This window comes from Caretta caretta, chromosome 2 (genome assembly GCF_965140235.1).
Source record: "Caretta caretta isolate rCarCar2 chromosome 2, rCarCar1.hap1, whole genome shotgun sequence".
In the NCBI taxonomy this organism is placed as follows: domain Eukaryota; kingdom Metazoa; phylum Chordata; order Testudines; family Cheloniidae; genus Caretta; species Caretta caretta.
Window position 1 is genome coordinate 171,863,967 of NC_134207.1, and position 16,671 is coordinate 171,880,637.

General features: G+C 39.0%; 1 protein-coding gene across 1 annotated transcript in view; it reads right to left on the reverse strand.

Annotated features, from left to right (window-relative positions):
• The window catches only part of CUL1 (cullin 1), a 96,348-nt gene that overhangs the window by 19,021 nt on the left and 60,656 nt on the right, over positions 1-16,671 (reverse strand). The window contains exons 7-8 of the mRNA XM_075125589.1: positions 12,338-12,501; positions 3,875-4,037 (exon numbers count right to left, since the gene is read on the reverse strand). Of these exons, the coding sequence (XP_074981690.1) occupies positions 3,875-4,037; positions 12,338-12,501 (327 nt within the window). The remainder of the gene's footprint in view (positions 1-3,874; positions 4,038-12,337; positions 12,502-16,671) is intronic.

The following is a 16,671-nucleotide window of genomic DNA, read 5'->3' on the forward strand; positions in this document are numbered from 1 at the left end:
AGCCAATCTCTCTCATCTGTATTAACTATGATTTCCTTTCTCCCAACATCCCAATTCTGCATTTTTAAAGTGGCCAAAGAACTGAGCCACACATTCATCAACATATGCATACTTGTAAGTATTATCACATAACAAGCCAAAGAATTTACATTAAACAATTCCAGAGTAGTGCAAAGAACTAGATGGCATTGAAGGACAAAAACTTGCTAAAATAAACAATATTCTGAATAAACTACTTCTTATTTCCAGTACACTTATACACAAACAAAGAACAAAGACCAAGATATAAAATATAGTAAATGTTAATTTATGTCTAATTTTCATAAAGTTTCTACATTTGAGAGGAGGTGTCATATGTCATACTTAAAGTTTAAAGTAGGTTGTATGTAAATTAGGCTTTTTTGCATCCAAGTCTTATACAATAGATCCCACTGCTTCAGCACCACCAGTAGTAACAGTGGTGGGAGTGCTAATGTAGCGTGGGCTCCAGCTGGCCACCAACATAAGCACTGTATACGTAATCCTGCTCAGAGCAAGTATGGTACTTAAAACCTCAGGAACCACCGGCAGCTCTCTTTTCTTTTAAAGCACGCTAACGCTCCCATTGGTGGGAACAAAACAGACTTAGCAACCGTGGAAAATATGAGGCAAAGAAACCAAGTGTAGACACGGCCTTGGAGCGAAACCTGAAAAAGTGAGTTATCTGCAAATTTTGTTACAGAGGAGTGCTACTGCCTCCCCAGTGCTACTGTTTCCCCCTTGTTTCAGGGGGGAAACATTCAATGACTGCTAAGTGTCAATAAATTCTGTATTTTGTTTTATAAGCCCAACTAAAAAAAAAAAAAAAAGGGATGATTGTCAAGAGCCCCACTACAAAAAACTCAGGGTCACAGGATGAAAAACAATTTGCTCCTCATTGAACATAATTTTGCAATATGTTAAAGACTTATCAAAAAACCCAACAGCTTGCAGCCCAGATTTTCCAGTGATTTTGCAGTGTCCAACTCGAAGGGGTGTGATTTCAGAGGGCAGGTACTCAGCTCATTCTGAAGATCAGGCCCCTTTCAAGATCTCAAGTTGGGCACCCAAAAAACAAAATCACTAGTTACTATAGAAAATCTTGGCCTTAATAAATAGATACTCAAAGGTAAAGGACCATATTAGCCATTACGGACTAGGTACTACGAGATGTGATAATCAAATAGGGCAACGTTAGGCTTTTCGGCCATATCCTACCATTCAGTGGTGTGGAACTTTTCTGTACATCCTCTGAACAATTTATTAGAAACCTCAAATTACTGGATGTTCAGTAAAAAGAAGTGATAAGACAGTAAGATTGCTTGCTAATAGCAAAATACAAAAAATGGCGCCCTTTACTGCTCCTTTATTACCATGTGGAGCAGTAGTGATTTTTATATTAACAATGGCTAACCCTTTCCATTATAACTCTGTTTTCAGTTACTTATAACTTGGTGAACTTTCAGGATGAGATATATATATATGACTGTCTCAAACTTATTCTGAAAAATTTCTCCGTATAGTTTTATATATACACGTCAGGAATATCCGATCCTCAGTTCCCTCTTTGTGTTTCAGGAGCCTGGTAAAATCTTTGGAGGACCTGAACAGTAACGCTATGTGAGAATGTAACTCATGCTGTTGCTAGCCATATCTCAAAAGTAAGGGGACAACGGTTGTTGCCCTACACTTGGAAGTAAATGGAAGACAAATGCAACAAGCTTGCTGAAGCTTTCCTGGATTATAAGGTAATTTTTCCTAAATCATCTTATATCCGGTGTCCAATAAAGATTATTATTTCCTGCATTAAATGTTCTGATGTGCCTAGATACCGGCTGACTAATCCACACCATGTCCTGTATTATTACTTGCATAATACGTTTAAGCAATTACACAACACTTAAAGAGTGAGTGGTCTGTAATACAGTGTGCCTAACATACCTTATACACCGGACCCTCACTAGAACGTGGGGTTTGGGATCCATGCGCGGTACCGCGTTAACCACATTCTAGCAGGGGCCGCGTTATCATGGATCCCAATTTAAATGTTTAAATTTGGGATCCATTGCCGCGACCGCGCTATATGCGAATCCGCGCTCTAGCAAGGGTCCACTGTATATGGATGTTTCCAGGGGATGAGCTATAGAGAATATATTATGGTGTGTAGCTATATAAACTTTTCATTGCTGAGTTTAAGATAATCTAAAATAGTTTACTTCAGTGTTTCATGAGGTTAGATCCAATGACTTGAGACTTGACTAGGCTAGATACAGATGATTTATATTAAGATTGAATTTCTGGGCAATAGGTTAATGCAGCTGTTTCTAGCCATGTTGAGTTACAAGACAATAGAGCTTAAAATGATCAAGGAACAATTATTGTCTGTTGTGCAAGTGGAACCAGTTTAAGAAGAAAGGAAACTTTTTAAAAAGTGGTAGCTGTGTAAAAGCTGCTCAGAGATTTGGAATCATAGAAGTCGGTAAAATTAATGCACAGATACTGGTGGGGTGGATAAAGATGCATATTTTAAGAAAATGTTTTAAGAAAGGGTATTTATCACCATATGGTACACACAAGAGCTCACATGAATCACTATAAGCTTAGTAATTTTTTTTTAAAATTAAGTTAAAGATTGATTAGACAGAATTTTTCATGATTGGGGAAGAAATTTATATTTTCAGAAGGGATTTATATTTTAAAAAGGCATTAGTTTCTTATTGCTCAGTATCCATATATTGCAAAATTGCTTCAATTAGGTGAGAAACAAATTTCTGATTTACAGTGCTAGTCACTTAACAGCTATTATGAGAGGTAACTAGTGTATACCAATTTAGCTACACTTTCAGCTAGCAATAGTTTATTTTTTTGATCAATTAACCCCACTGATTTGTCCGATTTTTTTTTTTTTTTTTTTGGAAATCTTAGGTATGGATATTTTTAGTACAAATAAATGGTTTCTTAGCTCTTCTTCCGCTAGTGAAGGAAGGGGATCACTGGCCTAACTTCATCAGTTTTCCTTTGACAAAATAAGTAGTGTTGGCCACTCTAGTCTTCCATTACAGTTGTTGTTTTTAGTAATTATTTGTGTTATCTCAGCTACTTCACTCAAATTTCTTCAGAACTTTCAGATTAATACCTTCCAGCTCTGGTGATTTATCATATCATTTATTCAGTTCTATCGCTTTCTTCTTGAAATCTTTATTTCAGACAGAGCCCACCTTCATTTCCTGTAAAGCTTAACTCTAGATTGATGTAACCTCCTTCATCAACATCTATGGTGAAGAGTTCTACACAAACAAATCACTTAGTTGTCCCGGTCTTTCACTGTGCCTTCTGCAAGACACTAAATCATGGCATTTAGGAGGGCCACTGTCTCTCCCACAGAAGTCTTATACCTATTACACTTCAAATAATTTCTCCAGAATATTCCTTTGGCAATTTATTTCTCAAATTCTCTCTCTCAGCTCTTATAGTCTCCATTTTCAATATTATCCACTGAAGTTTACTTTCATTTCTAGTAGCATCACTTAAGACCCATTTCCTCTAATAAAAAGGATCTCTTTTTGCCTGAATTAAAACTACTTTTGCCTTACCATTCAACCACTTCCCCCGTTTTCTTATGCATTCCATCTGTGACTCTAACCAGTATTTTGAGAAGCCATCAAGTTGATCATATGGATTTAATTTTATTAACATTTCCAATTTCTCAGATTTTAAAATTTCTTTATTGAGTGTTAACCTTATCTGTTGATGTAACCCCAGCAAAGACATCAAAGTTAGCAATATTATGATCACCAGTACCATTAAGGGGCATCATCTCTGAGAAACTCCCAAACTGAAATTTGAACCAACTCACCTTCATTTTTGTCAGCATCCAGTAAGTTCTGAAACTCTGTATGAAAAATCTCCAAGTGTTTTTCAATAAGTACTTGCTCGCATTTTCGTGCTAATTCATCCTGCGTGCTTTCATGGAGATAAACCTGAACTCTACGCTGTTCCTCCAAAAGACGAGCTTCTGCCTACAGAACAAAGATACATGTACTAATGTATAACAGCAAGATAGAACAGCAGTAAAACCAATGACGACAGTGTAAACAGAGTTTAAAAAAAAAGTATGTTGATGTAACATTATACCTGTCTATTTAAATACAGAGAATATAGTTCTCACAGAAGAAATAGTGATTCATTTTTATTTATATGTAATATTTTGTGTTAGTGTCCATGTCATTAATTTTATATCTTAATCTGTTGAAACAGAAAAAAGTCACTGAGAAATTATTTTCGTCCTATGCCTCTGAACAGCAAAAGTTTTCAAAAGAAATGAGAAAGCAACCAAGGCAGAGCACCTGTACAGTTTAAGACATCAGACTTTCCAGCACACTGTTAAAAATAACCATGAACAGAAGGACCTCCACACTTACACAAAAATTGACAGACAAAAATAGACAATTTTACAGTATGTGCACAACATGAATTAATTTGAGTGTTCGTAAATATACAGGATTACATATTAAAACGCTCCAAAATTCATAAACTGCACCAGCATTTATTTTGATCCGTGGAGCCCTCCATATATATGTTTCTGCTCATCCAAAATCCAACTGTCACTAGGGAAATAGTGTTTATTCCAAAATGTAAAACTGAATTTATTTGTACAGCCACCATTTTATCTCTGTTTTGTTTGTAGAATGTGCTAAAGGTTCTCTTTATGATCAATCTGTAAGAACAGTATGTTAGATGATGGGGCACATGTGACCCCCCCACTGCTGATTACTGATATTTTTATTAAAAAATCCATCACAATAGAAGAGAAATTAGAAGACAAGTTTATTCATTTTCCTAATACTTAAATGTATGGACTAAGCATGAAAGACAACATTAGTGATAAGATCACACAGAGTTTTAAACCTACACATTAAACAGAAAGTTCTTGTATAAAATAAAATTTTCCAATTATGCAGACACCAGTCTTTAGCGAAACCATTGCTATAAAAGGTATTACATGTGCATCATCTCTTCTGATGACAGGCATGTGAATAACAAGCTTCCACAGTTACAACAGTAAGGATTGAAAATATTAAAAACAAAATCAACAGAGTTTTGAAAAGGATATAAAGCCCCATGGCTTGAGGGGAAAAGCCAACTTCTAGCCAGTGGGGATAAGGAATCAACCTTCCCTACAAGCAAATCATTCTTTAATTGCCCAGTTGCAACGTTTACTGCACCTTCTTCTGAAGCATCTGGTACTGGCCAGTGTCCAGAATATTGGACTAGGACAGCTGGTTTGATCCACGGCAATTCCTACAATTTTATGAGTCAAGAGACTCCATTGCTTATCCCCTTCTTTTTACAGGTAGCACTGTATCAAGAAATGTATCCCTTTTGACTGATACAGTCAACTTGAAATCTATTCATTTCCAAAAAACGAGCTCAAAATAATTTCTGATACTGCACTTGCTCAAGTCCCCCTGCCAATTTCTGTGCTTTCATAATTCTATTTTAAGAAGCATTTCACAAAGCAAGAGGAGGGAGAGACATCCACAAAAACAATAATGGAAATAAACTGATCATACAGAAAAAATACACAAAGTTATAAAAACAGGAAAAAGTAAATATTTTTTTAAACTGTTGTTAGTTGAAACACCTAAAATTATTACAACAGTAGACAAAAAACCACAAACTGAATTTGTGATTTTTAAATTTGATGGGGGTCTCTATGAATCCATCCTTTTCCTATGGCTACACAAGCCATCACAGCTTTACTCATCCCCATTTCCCATGGAGTGAGAGCACATTTCCTCTCAACTCAGCAAATCTATCTGCATGGCCTAAATGTCCATTTGTCAACTCCAATTAAGAAACTGACTGGAACCCTCTTACATCAATCACATCCGAACCTCCACATGCTGAAAAGTTTGTGGACACCAATGTACTAAAGTAATGTGGGTTTAGAAATTATTGTACAATACCATTTATCCTCACTGAGAATTTAGCACATGGCAGTTAAGCATGAAAGCCATTTGAGCCAATGAAGTGCAAATAGCTTTCTGTGGTCTCACTTTACCAATACAGATAATTGTTTCAAGCCCCTTTGCTGACATTTAGCTGGGTGGCTTGCAACAGCCTTCCTTGCACCTCTTCAAGTCTGTCTCAATTGATGCCTTACACAGCAGGAAACTGCTTAACTGTATTCTAATTTACCATCTGAGTAAGTAATTATGGGGAGAATGATTCTGTTCCAGGCATTTATATTGCACAAATCACCACAGTATATGAGCACAAGGATCGTCTGACTAAGAAACTGAAGAAAAATTAATCCTCCTGTGATGTTGGAGTCAGAATACTCCAAGGACACTATATATACACACACTAAAGAGCAAAAAGCAGGAGAAATAATCTAATACCTACTCACACCTAAACAGTTCTGGTAACTTGTGTGGGTATTCCTATCAGTGTAGCCAGAGCATAGAAAAGAATTAGCCAAGAAGAAATTTATTTCAGTGATCTAGTATCTAGCCCCAGTGCATACTGGGCCACATCCTTTGGTCTGTATGTGTTGTGTGTGTTCCATCCCCCTTTAGACTGATGTCTAATGTGAAGTGTTTTTGGTTTTGTCAGCTGAATTCTTATGAGGGTGTTCCTTCTGTTCAGATGGGATTGGGAGGTTGATTTCCATGTTGGAGTGTCCTCTGTGAGGAGGAATTCAGATGGTGAAGGTGGTCATGGACCCAGAGTGTTAGACTTTGCCCTTAAACTATGATTCCCAGTAAGGCTGTACATTTTCTTTCTGAAGATTTCGTCTGCCCTTGGATAACTTTCATCTCTCTCTCCAGGCCTAAAACCATCATCTTGGAGGGGAACAAGTATCCCTTTGTGTAATTTTCAGGTCTCCAAGGTTGTCTGGGATCCTGTTAAATTCTGTAAATTTGACACTAATCCCTGGTTCTTGAAATAGCTGCAGTGACCATCAGCTTTTTTGATGTCCTGCAGTGAGGAAGCCTGGATGAACCCATTGTTTAGACTGGGAATCACTGTACTGGGATTCCTTCACTCTTCAGTGCTGTAGCTAATACTGCCTCTATTTTTATTTGTGTGTGGTGTGGTTCTCTCACTTTTTTTTTTTTTAAATTATTTAGGGAGGCCAGACAAAGCCAGGGTAATAAATAAAAAGGGAAACAGGAATCACTGATCCAACAGTTATTGGGAACATGAAGATAGATGTTTATGAGGTTGACTGATACTCAGTAACTACCCCAAATCCAATGATGCTAGGATGGCTTTCAATGTACCCATTTTGAAATTTTTGTAGATCATCCATTTTAAAATCAAGGACCAAGCTACCTCCTTCCAGTCTATGAGGTATAATGAAATGGCATAGAAAGTGCTCTTGGTACAACTATAACTAGGAACATGGTTTCATTAGAGTGCACAAAAAGCTCTATTTTAATCAAATGGGAAGGAAGACAGGATCACTTTGAAGAGTGGGGAATCTACTGGAAGTCTATATAACAGCCATTATCCGAGAAAAAACAAGATCTATTTATTCTGCATACAGTAAGACTGACACAAGGAACCAGGCTGGAAACTGTCAAAGAATCTTTATCCAACTTGTTCCTAATTGTCAGAGAGACTTGCCAATGAAACTATCCAAGAATTTCAGTTCTTGACTAGAGTGATTTGTAGGGTCCGTTACCCTATAAGATCCAGAAAAGCTAGATTATTTAATAATCCACTTCTATGGGAACCAGTTTGGTAAGGAAGTGGTTTGATGGTTGTTTTCCTTGTGTTTTTTCAGTGTTGTCTCCAGGGCCTAAGTACACCATTTAGGTGCCACTGACTTCCAAAAACACCACTCTGTTGGCACCTAAATCCCCATGCCACCTAAATTTCTACCAGTTGGCATTTGCAAAGCCACCAAAGCCCTGATGCTTCCCCACAGCTAATGAGCAACTTGGACCCTACATAAAATGAAGTTACTCAGGGCTCCTTGTGATGAAAGCTTTTGCCTCAGTTGTTTGAATTACCTTAAAAAGGACGGTTTGCAGAAAAACCTCGGGAGGAGGTTTAAAATCGAAAAAATTATAAGTTGCTTAATTGGACATAAAAGCGTAGTGGTAGTGTCAGGACCCTTTGGGATGCTTAGACTAGTAATTAGTTTTAAGAATAAATCTTTGAATAGAAATTAACTGTAGTATAAATTAGAAAATCCAGTAATGGAGGGTGATGTAGTCGAAGATTCCATTTCTAAGGCACAGAGGGGTCCATTACCTATGATGTAATAATTTCACTTCCTGTGATGCAATGGTAAATTCCACTTCCTATGGGGGATTGACTCAGGAATACATGGGGCTTCCAAAGAGGAAGTGGGTAGGGGGCACCCACTGGTCAGCTGAAAACCTCCCCTAGGAATATATTGTAGCCCACAGGAATACATGGGACTTCCAGTGAGGAGGAGGAGCTACTAGTCACATGTTGGTACATGTGACTGGGCGTAGCTGGGCACAGAGCCAGCAAAAAGCTGGAAGTTGATTGGCTGAGTCTGGGTGACCAAGTCGTACATAAGGGCGACAGACAGCAGGCTAAACCCTGTAGTGGCGTCAGGAACCTGGAGGAGAGAAAAGGCTTCAAGACTTGAAAAGACGACGACGCTTAAGGAACAGCGGCAGAAGCCTCAGCGGAACCCTGCAGAGAGAGCGCTGCCTGAAAAGCAGCTTACTGCAGCAGCAGCAACCGCAGAATTCCAAAGTTGCTCCAGACAACGACTGCTTCCGTTATCCAGCCAGCCGGGTGCCACTGCAGCAGCTAACCCAGCAGCTACCAAGCGGGCTTCTGTCTCTTCTACCTGAGGAGCTGTTTTATCTGAGGAACAGGCAGCCGCTCAACACAGGAGCCAGCAGCCAGAGACCACTGGTGACAGCAGTCAACAGCTTGCAAAGGAATAGCCACTGGCAGCCATCGCACTCTAATTGTGACAGAGTAGAAGGACCAAAGATGGTCTCAGAGATTTTTAAAAAGCTTTTGTAAGTTTAATCCTTCTTTTTATTTGCAAACAAAACCCATACACTTTTGGATAGTAAATAAGCTGGCTGGCTGTGGTCTGAATGAGATCTTCCCCTACCCATCCAGTAACTGCCCGGCCAGTGCTTACTGGATGTTTAGTTTAGTATTAAGTATTTGGTATTGAAAGTCTGATATATTATTATGATTATTATATTGTTACTGTGACGTTGCACTCCACAGAATATGCTTTATGCAAAAGGTCTCTTGTAAGGTATCATTACAAAGCTTATAATCTACTAAGTGTGTTCATCCTATTTGTATGAACGTATCATTCTTGTATCTGAAACTAGAAATATGAAGTAGTACTCTGAAGTCCTACTGTAACTATGCAAAGTGTGGCCATTAATGGTGGCTTGAAATATTGGTGGCTCCCATTAAGTAGGACAACTGGTTGTAAATGGCTCCGTTTACTTGTAAGCCTTCCTATATATATGTGTGCCAGCCAGTGGGTAATGAAGTCTCACAGGACATGTGGACATGTCACATGATACTGGAATCCATGTTAAACCTGGTGCTTTTCCAGTTAGAAAGAAGAGTGGGAACCCAGAAAGGCACAAAGGATTCCCGCCTTGTGCCAAAGATATATACGGGGGTGGAACAAAACAAAAGGGGTGGCCAGTCATGAGGTTACCACCTGGGCTCCAACTAACAAGAACTGTACCGGGGAAAGGACTGGGCCCAGACTAAGAAGGAGTCTAGTCTGTGAAAGAAGCTTACTGGAACATTTCTGAGGGTGAGATTTACCTGTATTCAGTTTCTTAAATGTATTAGGCTTAGACTTGCGTGTTTTGTTTTGTTTTGCTTGATAACTTACTTTGTTCTGTCTGTTATTACTTGAAACCACTTAAATCCTACTTTTTATACTTAAGAAAATCACTTTTGTTTATTAACAAACCCAGAGTAAGTGATTAATACCTGGGGGAGGAAACAGCTGTGCATCTCTCTTTATCAGTGTTACAGACAGCAGACAATTTATGAGTTTACCCTGCATAAGCTTTATACAGAGTAAAATGGATTTATTTGGGGTTTGGATCCCATTAGGAGCTGGGTGTCTGGGTGTTGGAAACAGGAGTTCTTGCTGAGCTGTTTTCAGTTACGTCTGCAGCTTTGGGGGCGTGGTTCAGACCCTGGGTCTGTGTTGCAGCAGGCTAGCGTGTCTGGCTCAACAAGAAAGGGTTCTGGAGTCCCAGCCATCAAAGAAACAGGATCAGAGGTAGTTTCAGCACATCAGGTGACAGTCCCAAGGGGCTCTCTCTGACTGAACCCATCACAGTTACGTTACAGAGCATTAAGTGAATGATTATATTGTCATATGCCATAGTCAGTGAGAGTGTCGTTTGTATTGTAAGTGCCATTCATTCTTTTAACTATAATCCTTATATTGATCTCTATTATTTTACTGTAACCACTCACTTCTAAAATAAAATATGATTCCTTGTTTTCGAAGATTTAGTGCTTGATTCTCTATTCTTGATTGGAGGGCTGTATCCATGCCCTTTCAAGGGAAAGCAATCTAGCTGTGGCTTTTCCTGGCAATTCCTTTAGGGCGGGTCACAACCTTGGTTACCACGTTAGATAAAGTAAGAATTGAGGTTTTAAATCAAAAGCAGTGTTTTTAGGCAACATCATTGGTATAGGATAATTGAATCAAATCTTCCGGTAACAGCATAGGGCATTCTCAAACTAGGCAGGGGAACACATATCTCACCAGTGGGGCTCAGGCCCGCAGGCAGGCTCTGAGCAGACCTACAACCCGATACCAGTCAGTCCTTGAAGCAGAAGGTCCAGATGCAGGCCACGGACTAGACAGCTGGGCAGCCTAGCACCTATACACAAGACAACCAGAGGCACGCAGAATGTGGAGCAACCATGATATAAGTATCGAGCAGGAGACCAAGAGACAGTTTTGGCTGCAAGGCATAGGCTACCTAAGTGGCTAACCTGGCTTAGATGCCTAAGTCCAGGAGAGACTTTGCAGCTGAGGATCCTGAGCAGAGGGAGGCGCCTATCTGTGGTCCATTAGCCAGGTGCACCTGGTTAGCTGCTAAGTAGCTAAGCCTCTCTCCTCAGCTTCACTCTGGCTAAGCTTGCTGGCTTCTGTGGATCCCTCTCTTAGGTGTGTAAATCTCCATTTGCATTGTAGAGAGAACCTAGGCACCTACCTTAAGACCGATGATCCCCCTAAACAACAGGAAGTTAGGTATAGCAACAATGAGCAGATCAAGACCTAAGTACCTTTGAGGATCTGGACCTGTGTCTCTTAAAAAGAAAGGCAAGTTTTGGTGGAGATTGCTTCAATTCTCAAACCAAGCAATGATTTTAGAATGCAATATTCAGCCCTTTTCCTGTTTAGACTCACATTTCATCCTCCATGTTCTCTCATGAGCCTCAATCATTTTGGGAATCCATATGGATTTCAGCTGCAGGCAGGACAAAGGATTTGAGTGAACCAAGTCACAACGAAGTGGTCACCAGATTCAGGGCACATTAACATCTGCCATTTTGATGCGTATATCAGCTCATAGGTTGCACAATCGCTTTTTGAAGCTTGGCAGAATAAAAAGTGCTTGAAAGAGTGCAGATGATAGGCATCAATTAAAGCAAAAATGGAAAAGCCACAAAGACTTGTTTTTATATCAAAAGAGGAGACGATATATTGTCTTCACCAATGTACCTGGACCATTGGGGAAGAGGCATTTGAAATATCTTCACACTGCAAACCAAACAAAAAAATCTCTCCCTGCCATGCTGGAATAACAAATGCTTTCAAAGGGAATTCTGCTGAACTTTCCCTAAAACCTGCTTCTTGATGAAAAGGGGATTTTGCCTGGCTAATGAAGGCAAGGCCTAACAGTGTAGGCTTTTCAGTACCGTTTATGAGGCCAGCTCCCAGTACTGGAACTGAACCCATGAGCCTGTAGCCCCGAGACATAATTAATAGCTTTTTCATTGGAAAATTTGACAGGCCTTTGATGTAGCTGAATTTATTCCATCTCCTCTTTTGGTTTGCCCATTAAGGAGAGATTCAAAAAACTGTAAATACATTGAAGAGGGAGGAATTTCAAACCAGCTAAAAGCAACGAAGATAGGAATAAGAACAACTCTGTCCAAATGGCAGTGGAAAGACAGTAAGTAGTTTTTACTTTACAACAGTAATTAGCATCTTAAGAACTCAAATATCTATACTAGTGCTTACCTCTAATAGACAGCTGGATCCAGGAAATAAGCACTGAACTCCAGCTACTTAATAATAGCTCACCTTTTTCATATATTCTGTGACTGGGTTCTGTTGCAAGAATTCAGTACTTTCTCTTGTATAAAACCTCTCTGTGTCAGCGAGAAACTGAGATTCAAAAGACTCCTTATAGACAGTTAGTGTAGGTCCCTTCGCAAATGCATCATCTTCATTCAGCCCCAGTTCCACTAAAAAACAAAGTACACAATGATTAATTTATTCTACGTTAAATGATCTACTGTACATTTTGAGTGTTTAGTTCTCTATGCAATTAATTATAAATCCCAGAAGTGCATCCTTAATTCTAAACTAATAACGTGCACCAAGAGACGCCTCAATTAATCAGGAATCTATTCTGTATAAAAAAAATTTAATTCGAACAACTTCATTAAGGATAGATGAACTTGTAGTTGTATGCTTTTTTTATTTTATATATGTAGTTTTACATACACATACATGGTTCAGAAGTTATTAGTAATTGCAAGTTCGTTTAATAAAAATAATGAAGTCATAATACATAAGAACTCACTCCAGTGTACTACTATTAAATTTGCTGAGACACAGAGACTACTCTTTTCTGGCAATTTAGCAAGAGTGAGGATGAGCAATGTTTGACAATTATGAAATACATTTAATATATATACACTGCAAGGAGGATCGTGAAATTTGTATTATATAAAGACATACAAAGCACCAGATGCTTCATGGAAGAATTTCTGAAAAACTTTGGAAATATTGAGGGGGAAAAAAATCCCCAAACATCCAAGATTAGTACTAAAACCAGCCTAGACAACACAGTTTTATCTTCAAAACCAAGTTCCAGAGCAGAAAGCCCAGGATGGACTGAAACAAGGCAGGCAAAAGACCCAGGGACTTTTAACAGAATTAGTATTTCTAACCAAACCACAATTTAGACCTTCATAAAAGATCTATGGTTATAGTACTTATAACCAGAATATTTAAAGCACTGATAGAGAAAACTAAAACAGACAAGAAGCGCAATCATTTTTCTCATAATAGTGAATCCAGTGAGACAGTTTTACTATTTGCATTGTTTGTTAAGGAAAACTGTGCTATAAAATTACTTAAGCTCAATTCTTTAGAAGTGTTAAGAAACCAGTATTTGGAGTATATACTAAAAGAAGGGGTTTGAAAAGAATAAGCTCTTTGTGGAATTTTTTGCATATTCTTGGCAGCCATTACAGTAATTTAATATGGGTTTACAAAGAGAAATTTGTAATGTTTAACATGTAAATAAAGTTTAATACTTTAAAACAGTGGTTTTCAACCAGGGGCACATATACCCCTGCGGGTACGCAGAGGTCTTCCAGGGAGTAAATCAGCTCATCTAGATATTTGCCTAGTTTTACAACAGGCTATATAAAAAGCACTAGCAAAGTCAGTACAAACTAAAATTTCATACAGACAATGACTTTATATATATATCGCTATAAATAGTATAACCTGAAATGCAAGTACAATATTTAAATTCCAATTGATTTATTTTATAATTATGTGGTAAAAATGAGAAAGTATACTTTTTTTTAGTAACAATGTGCAGTGACACTTTTGTATTTTTAGGTCTGATTTTGTAAGCAAGTAGTTTTTAGGTGAGGTGAAACCTGGGGGTATGCAAGACAAATCAGACTCCTGAAAGGAGCACAGTAGTCTAGAAAAGTTGAGAGCCACCGCTTTAAAAACCATGTATAGTATTTTTATTGTGCATCTGAAATATAAGTCTGTTCCATGGGGAACACTGAAATTTAGATTTTTAAGCATAAATTAGTATAAATAATAATTGATTACAGAAACTGTATAACATTATGGTTTCCATAGTCAGTATCACAGAAACTAGCTCAAATGTCAACTTTCACATTATTCGTGTCAAAAAGGAATTTTCTTTTAAACTTTCAAATTGTTTGCATAAATAAATTAGACGCACACATAAACTAACATTCATTTACTCCCCTGAAGGACACAATATCAGAATTTAATGTAAATGAAAAAAAAAATCCATGTTTGTGTTGCAGCTCATATTTTTGTTCCAAAACAACATTTTTGTTCCAACTACAGCATAGTCTTCTTAAATAATTTCTTAACAACAATGAAATGGAGGTTATTACTTTTAACTGGCGGTTCTTTGAGGTGTGTGGTCCATATAAGTATTCCACATGTGGGATATGCATGTGCACCAGGTGCCTGAGAAAAGATCTTGTTATGATCTTTTTTTTTTTTGCCATTTCAAAAATCCAGAATTTTTTTGCAAGCAGTGTCTGTTGTCCCGCACACAAGCCATTGCTCTTCTCGTGCTCCAAACAGAAGGCAGAAACGGTTGCGTGGGCTGACATCACTCCAGTTTCCAATTCTTACTGTAGTTCAAACATTCTGCAGCACAGAGGGTGGATAGTAGAGCACACATCTTGAAGAACCTCCAGTTACAGGTAAGTAACCTCCATTTCTTCTTTCAAGTGATGGTCCCCTATATGTATTCCACACGTGAGAGATTAACAAGCAGTACTGAGATGGGGTGGGTAAAAGGACGCTGAAGTGTAGTTGACTGTAGTACTGCTGCCCTCACAGCTGCATCCACAGTTGATGTCTGGACCAGAACATAATGTCTCGTGAAGGCATACAAAGACTTCCAAGATGCTGCCCTTCATATCTCTAGGAAGGTTATATCTCTCAGCAATGCAGCCGAAGTATCTTTACCCCCCTTCGGAGAGGGAATATAAACTAGTTGGTAAGAAAGGGTAATACAACCTGGGATTCATTTTGAAAGTCTCTGCCTTGATATAGTTTGACCCCTTGATTTCTCTGCTATGGAAACAAATTGTTAAGGTATCTTTCTAACATCCTTCATTCTTTGCAAATAAAAAGAGGAAGTCCTTCAGATGTCTACAGAATACCATCTCTCTTCATCTGAGACAAGTGGATTACCTGACTCATGAAACTTGGATACTACTTTAGGAAAGAATCTAGGGTGAGGTCATAACAAGATCTTTTCTCTATAGAAAGAATTATAATGGTGGGTGCACCAGGAGTGCGCCGAGCTCAGTGACTCTTCTGGCTGACATCATGGCTATTAGGAAGGCCACCTTCATGGACAGATAGGCCACAGAGCATGTGTCTAGAGGCTCGGGGGGGGGGGGGGGTAAAGTGAGTGACGATAAAACAAAATTGAGGTCCCACCAATGTGCAAACTTCACTAATGGTGGAAAGGATTTCAGAATCCCCTTCAGAAATCTAGTTGTGACAGGATGAGTGAAGATTGTACTGTTGTCCACTGGAGGATGGAAAGTGATGATCACTGCTAAATACACTCAGAGAATTGAGCACAAGGCCTGAAGACTTAAGTATAAGCAGATACTCTAAGAAGAAATGATCCAGCAGATTCTGGAGACAAGATTCTTTGTGAGCCCAAGAGAAAAAATTCTTCCATTTTCCTGAGTAACAGCTTTTCTGCTTTGGTTAAGGATGGACTGCAACCCTTTAGAACACAAGTGCTCTATTTCTGACACCCATTCAAATGCCAGGCCCTGAGTTGCAGCGGTCCTGGATTGGGGTGCTTGAACCTGCCCTTGTGCTGGGTTAGAAGGTTTGGCAATGTGAGGATGTTCATAGATAGGTGAACTGAGAACTTCAACAGATCCATAAATCAGAACTATCTCAGACAGTTGGCCCCAGTCAGGATGACGTAAGCTCTGTCTTCATAGATTTTCTGTAGAACCTGTGATATCAATGGGATGAGAGGGAAGGCATACCCCAGGAGACCCTTCCATGATACCAGGACAGCATCTTCCATCAAACCCTTGCCTAGGGCTGCTCTGGAGCAGTACCAAGTAAGTTTCTTGTTCTCTCGGTAGGCAAGAAGTTCCCAGGCTGGAATTCCCCATTGGGCTAAGATGTCGTCAAGAACTGAATTGTGAATCTCCCATTTGTGATTGAGGAAAAGTGTCTGCTCAAGCAGTCCATTAGGGAGTTTTACACCTCTGATAAATATGTTGCTAACAGGGTTATGTGATGGCTGGTTCACCAATTCCAGGGTGACTGCCTCAATGCACAAGGAGGGAACCCCCCCCCCACACACACACACACTTATATAAAATACGATTGTCATGTTGTTTGAAATTATTTGGACGTGTCTGGATTGGGTGAGTGGGAGGAAGGGTTTGCAAGCTCAATGGACTGCCCAGAGTTCTAGTAAATTGATAAGCATATGGGACTCCCACAGGATCCAGATGCCTTGCTCCATATGATAACTCACATGAGCAACCCAACGAAAGAGAGAGGCATTTGGGTTCCTTGGGAGCTGCTGTGAGGAAAGGGACTCCCCCACGAACCTTCTCTGATTTTGTTCA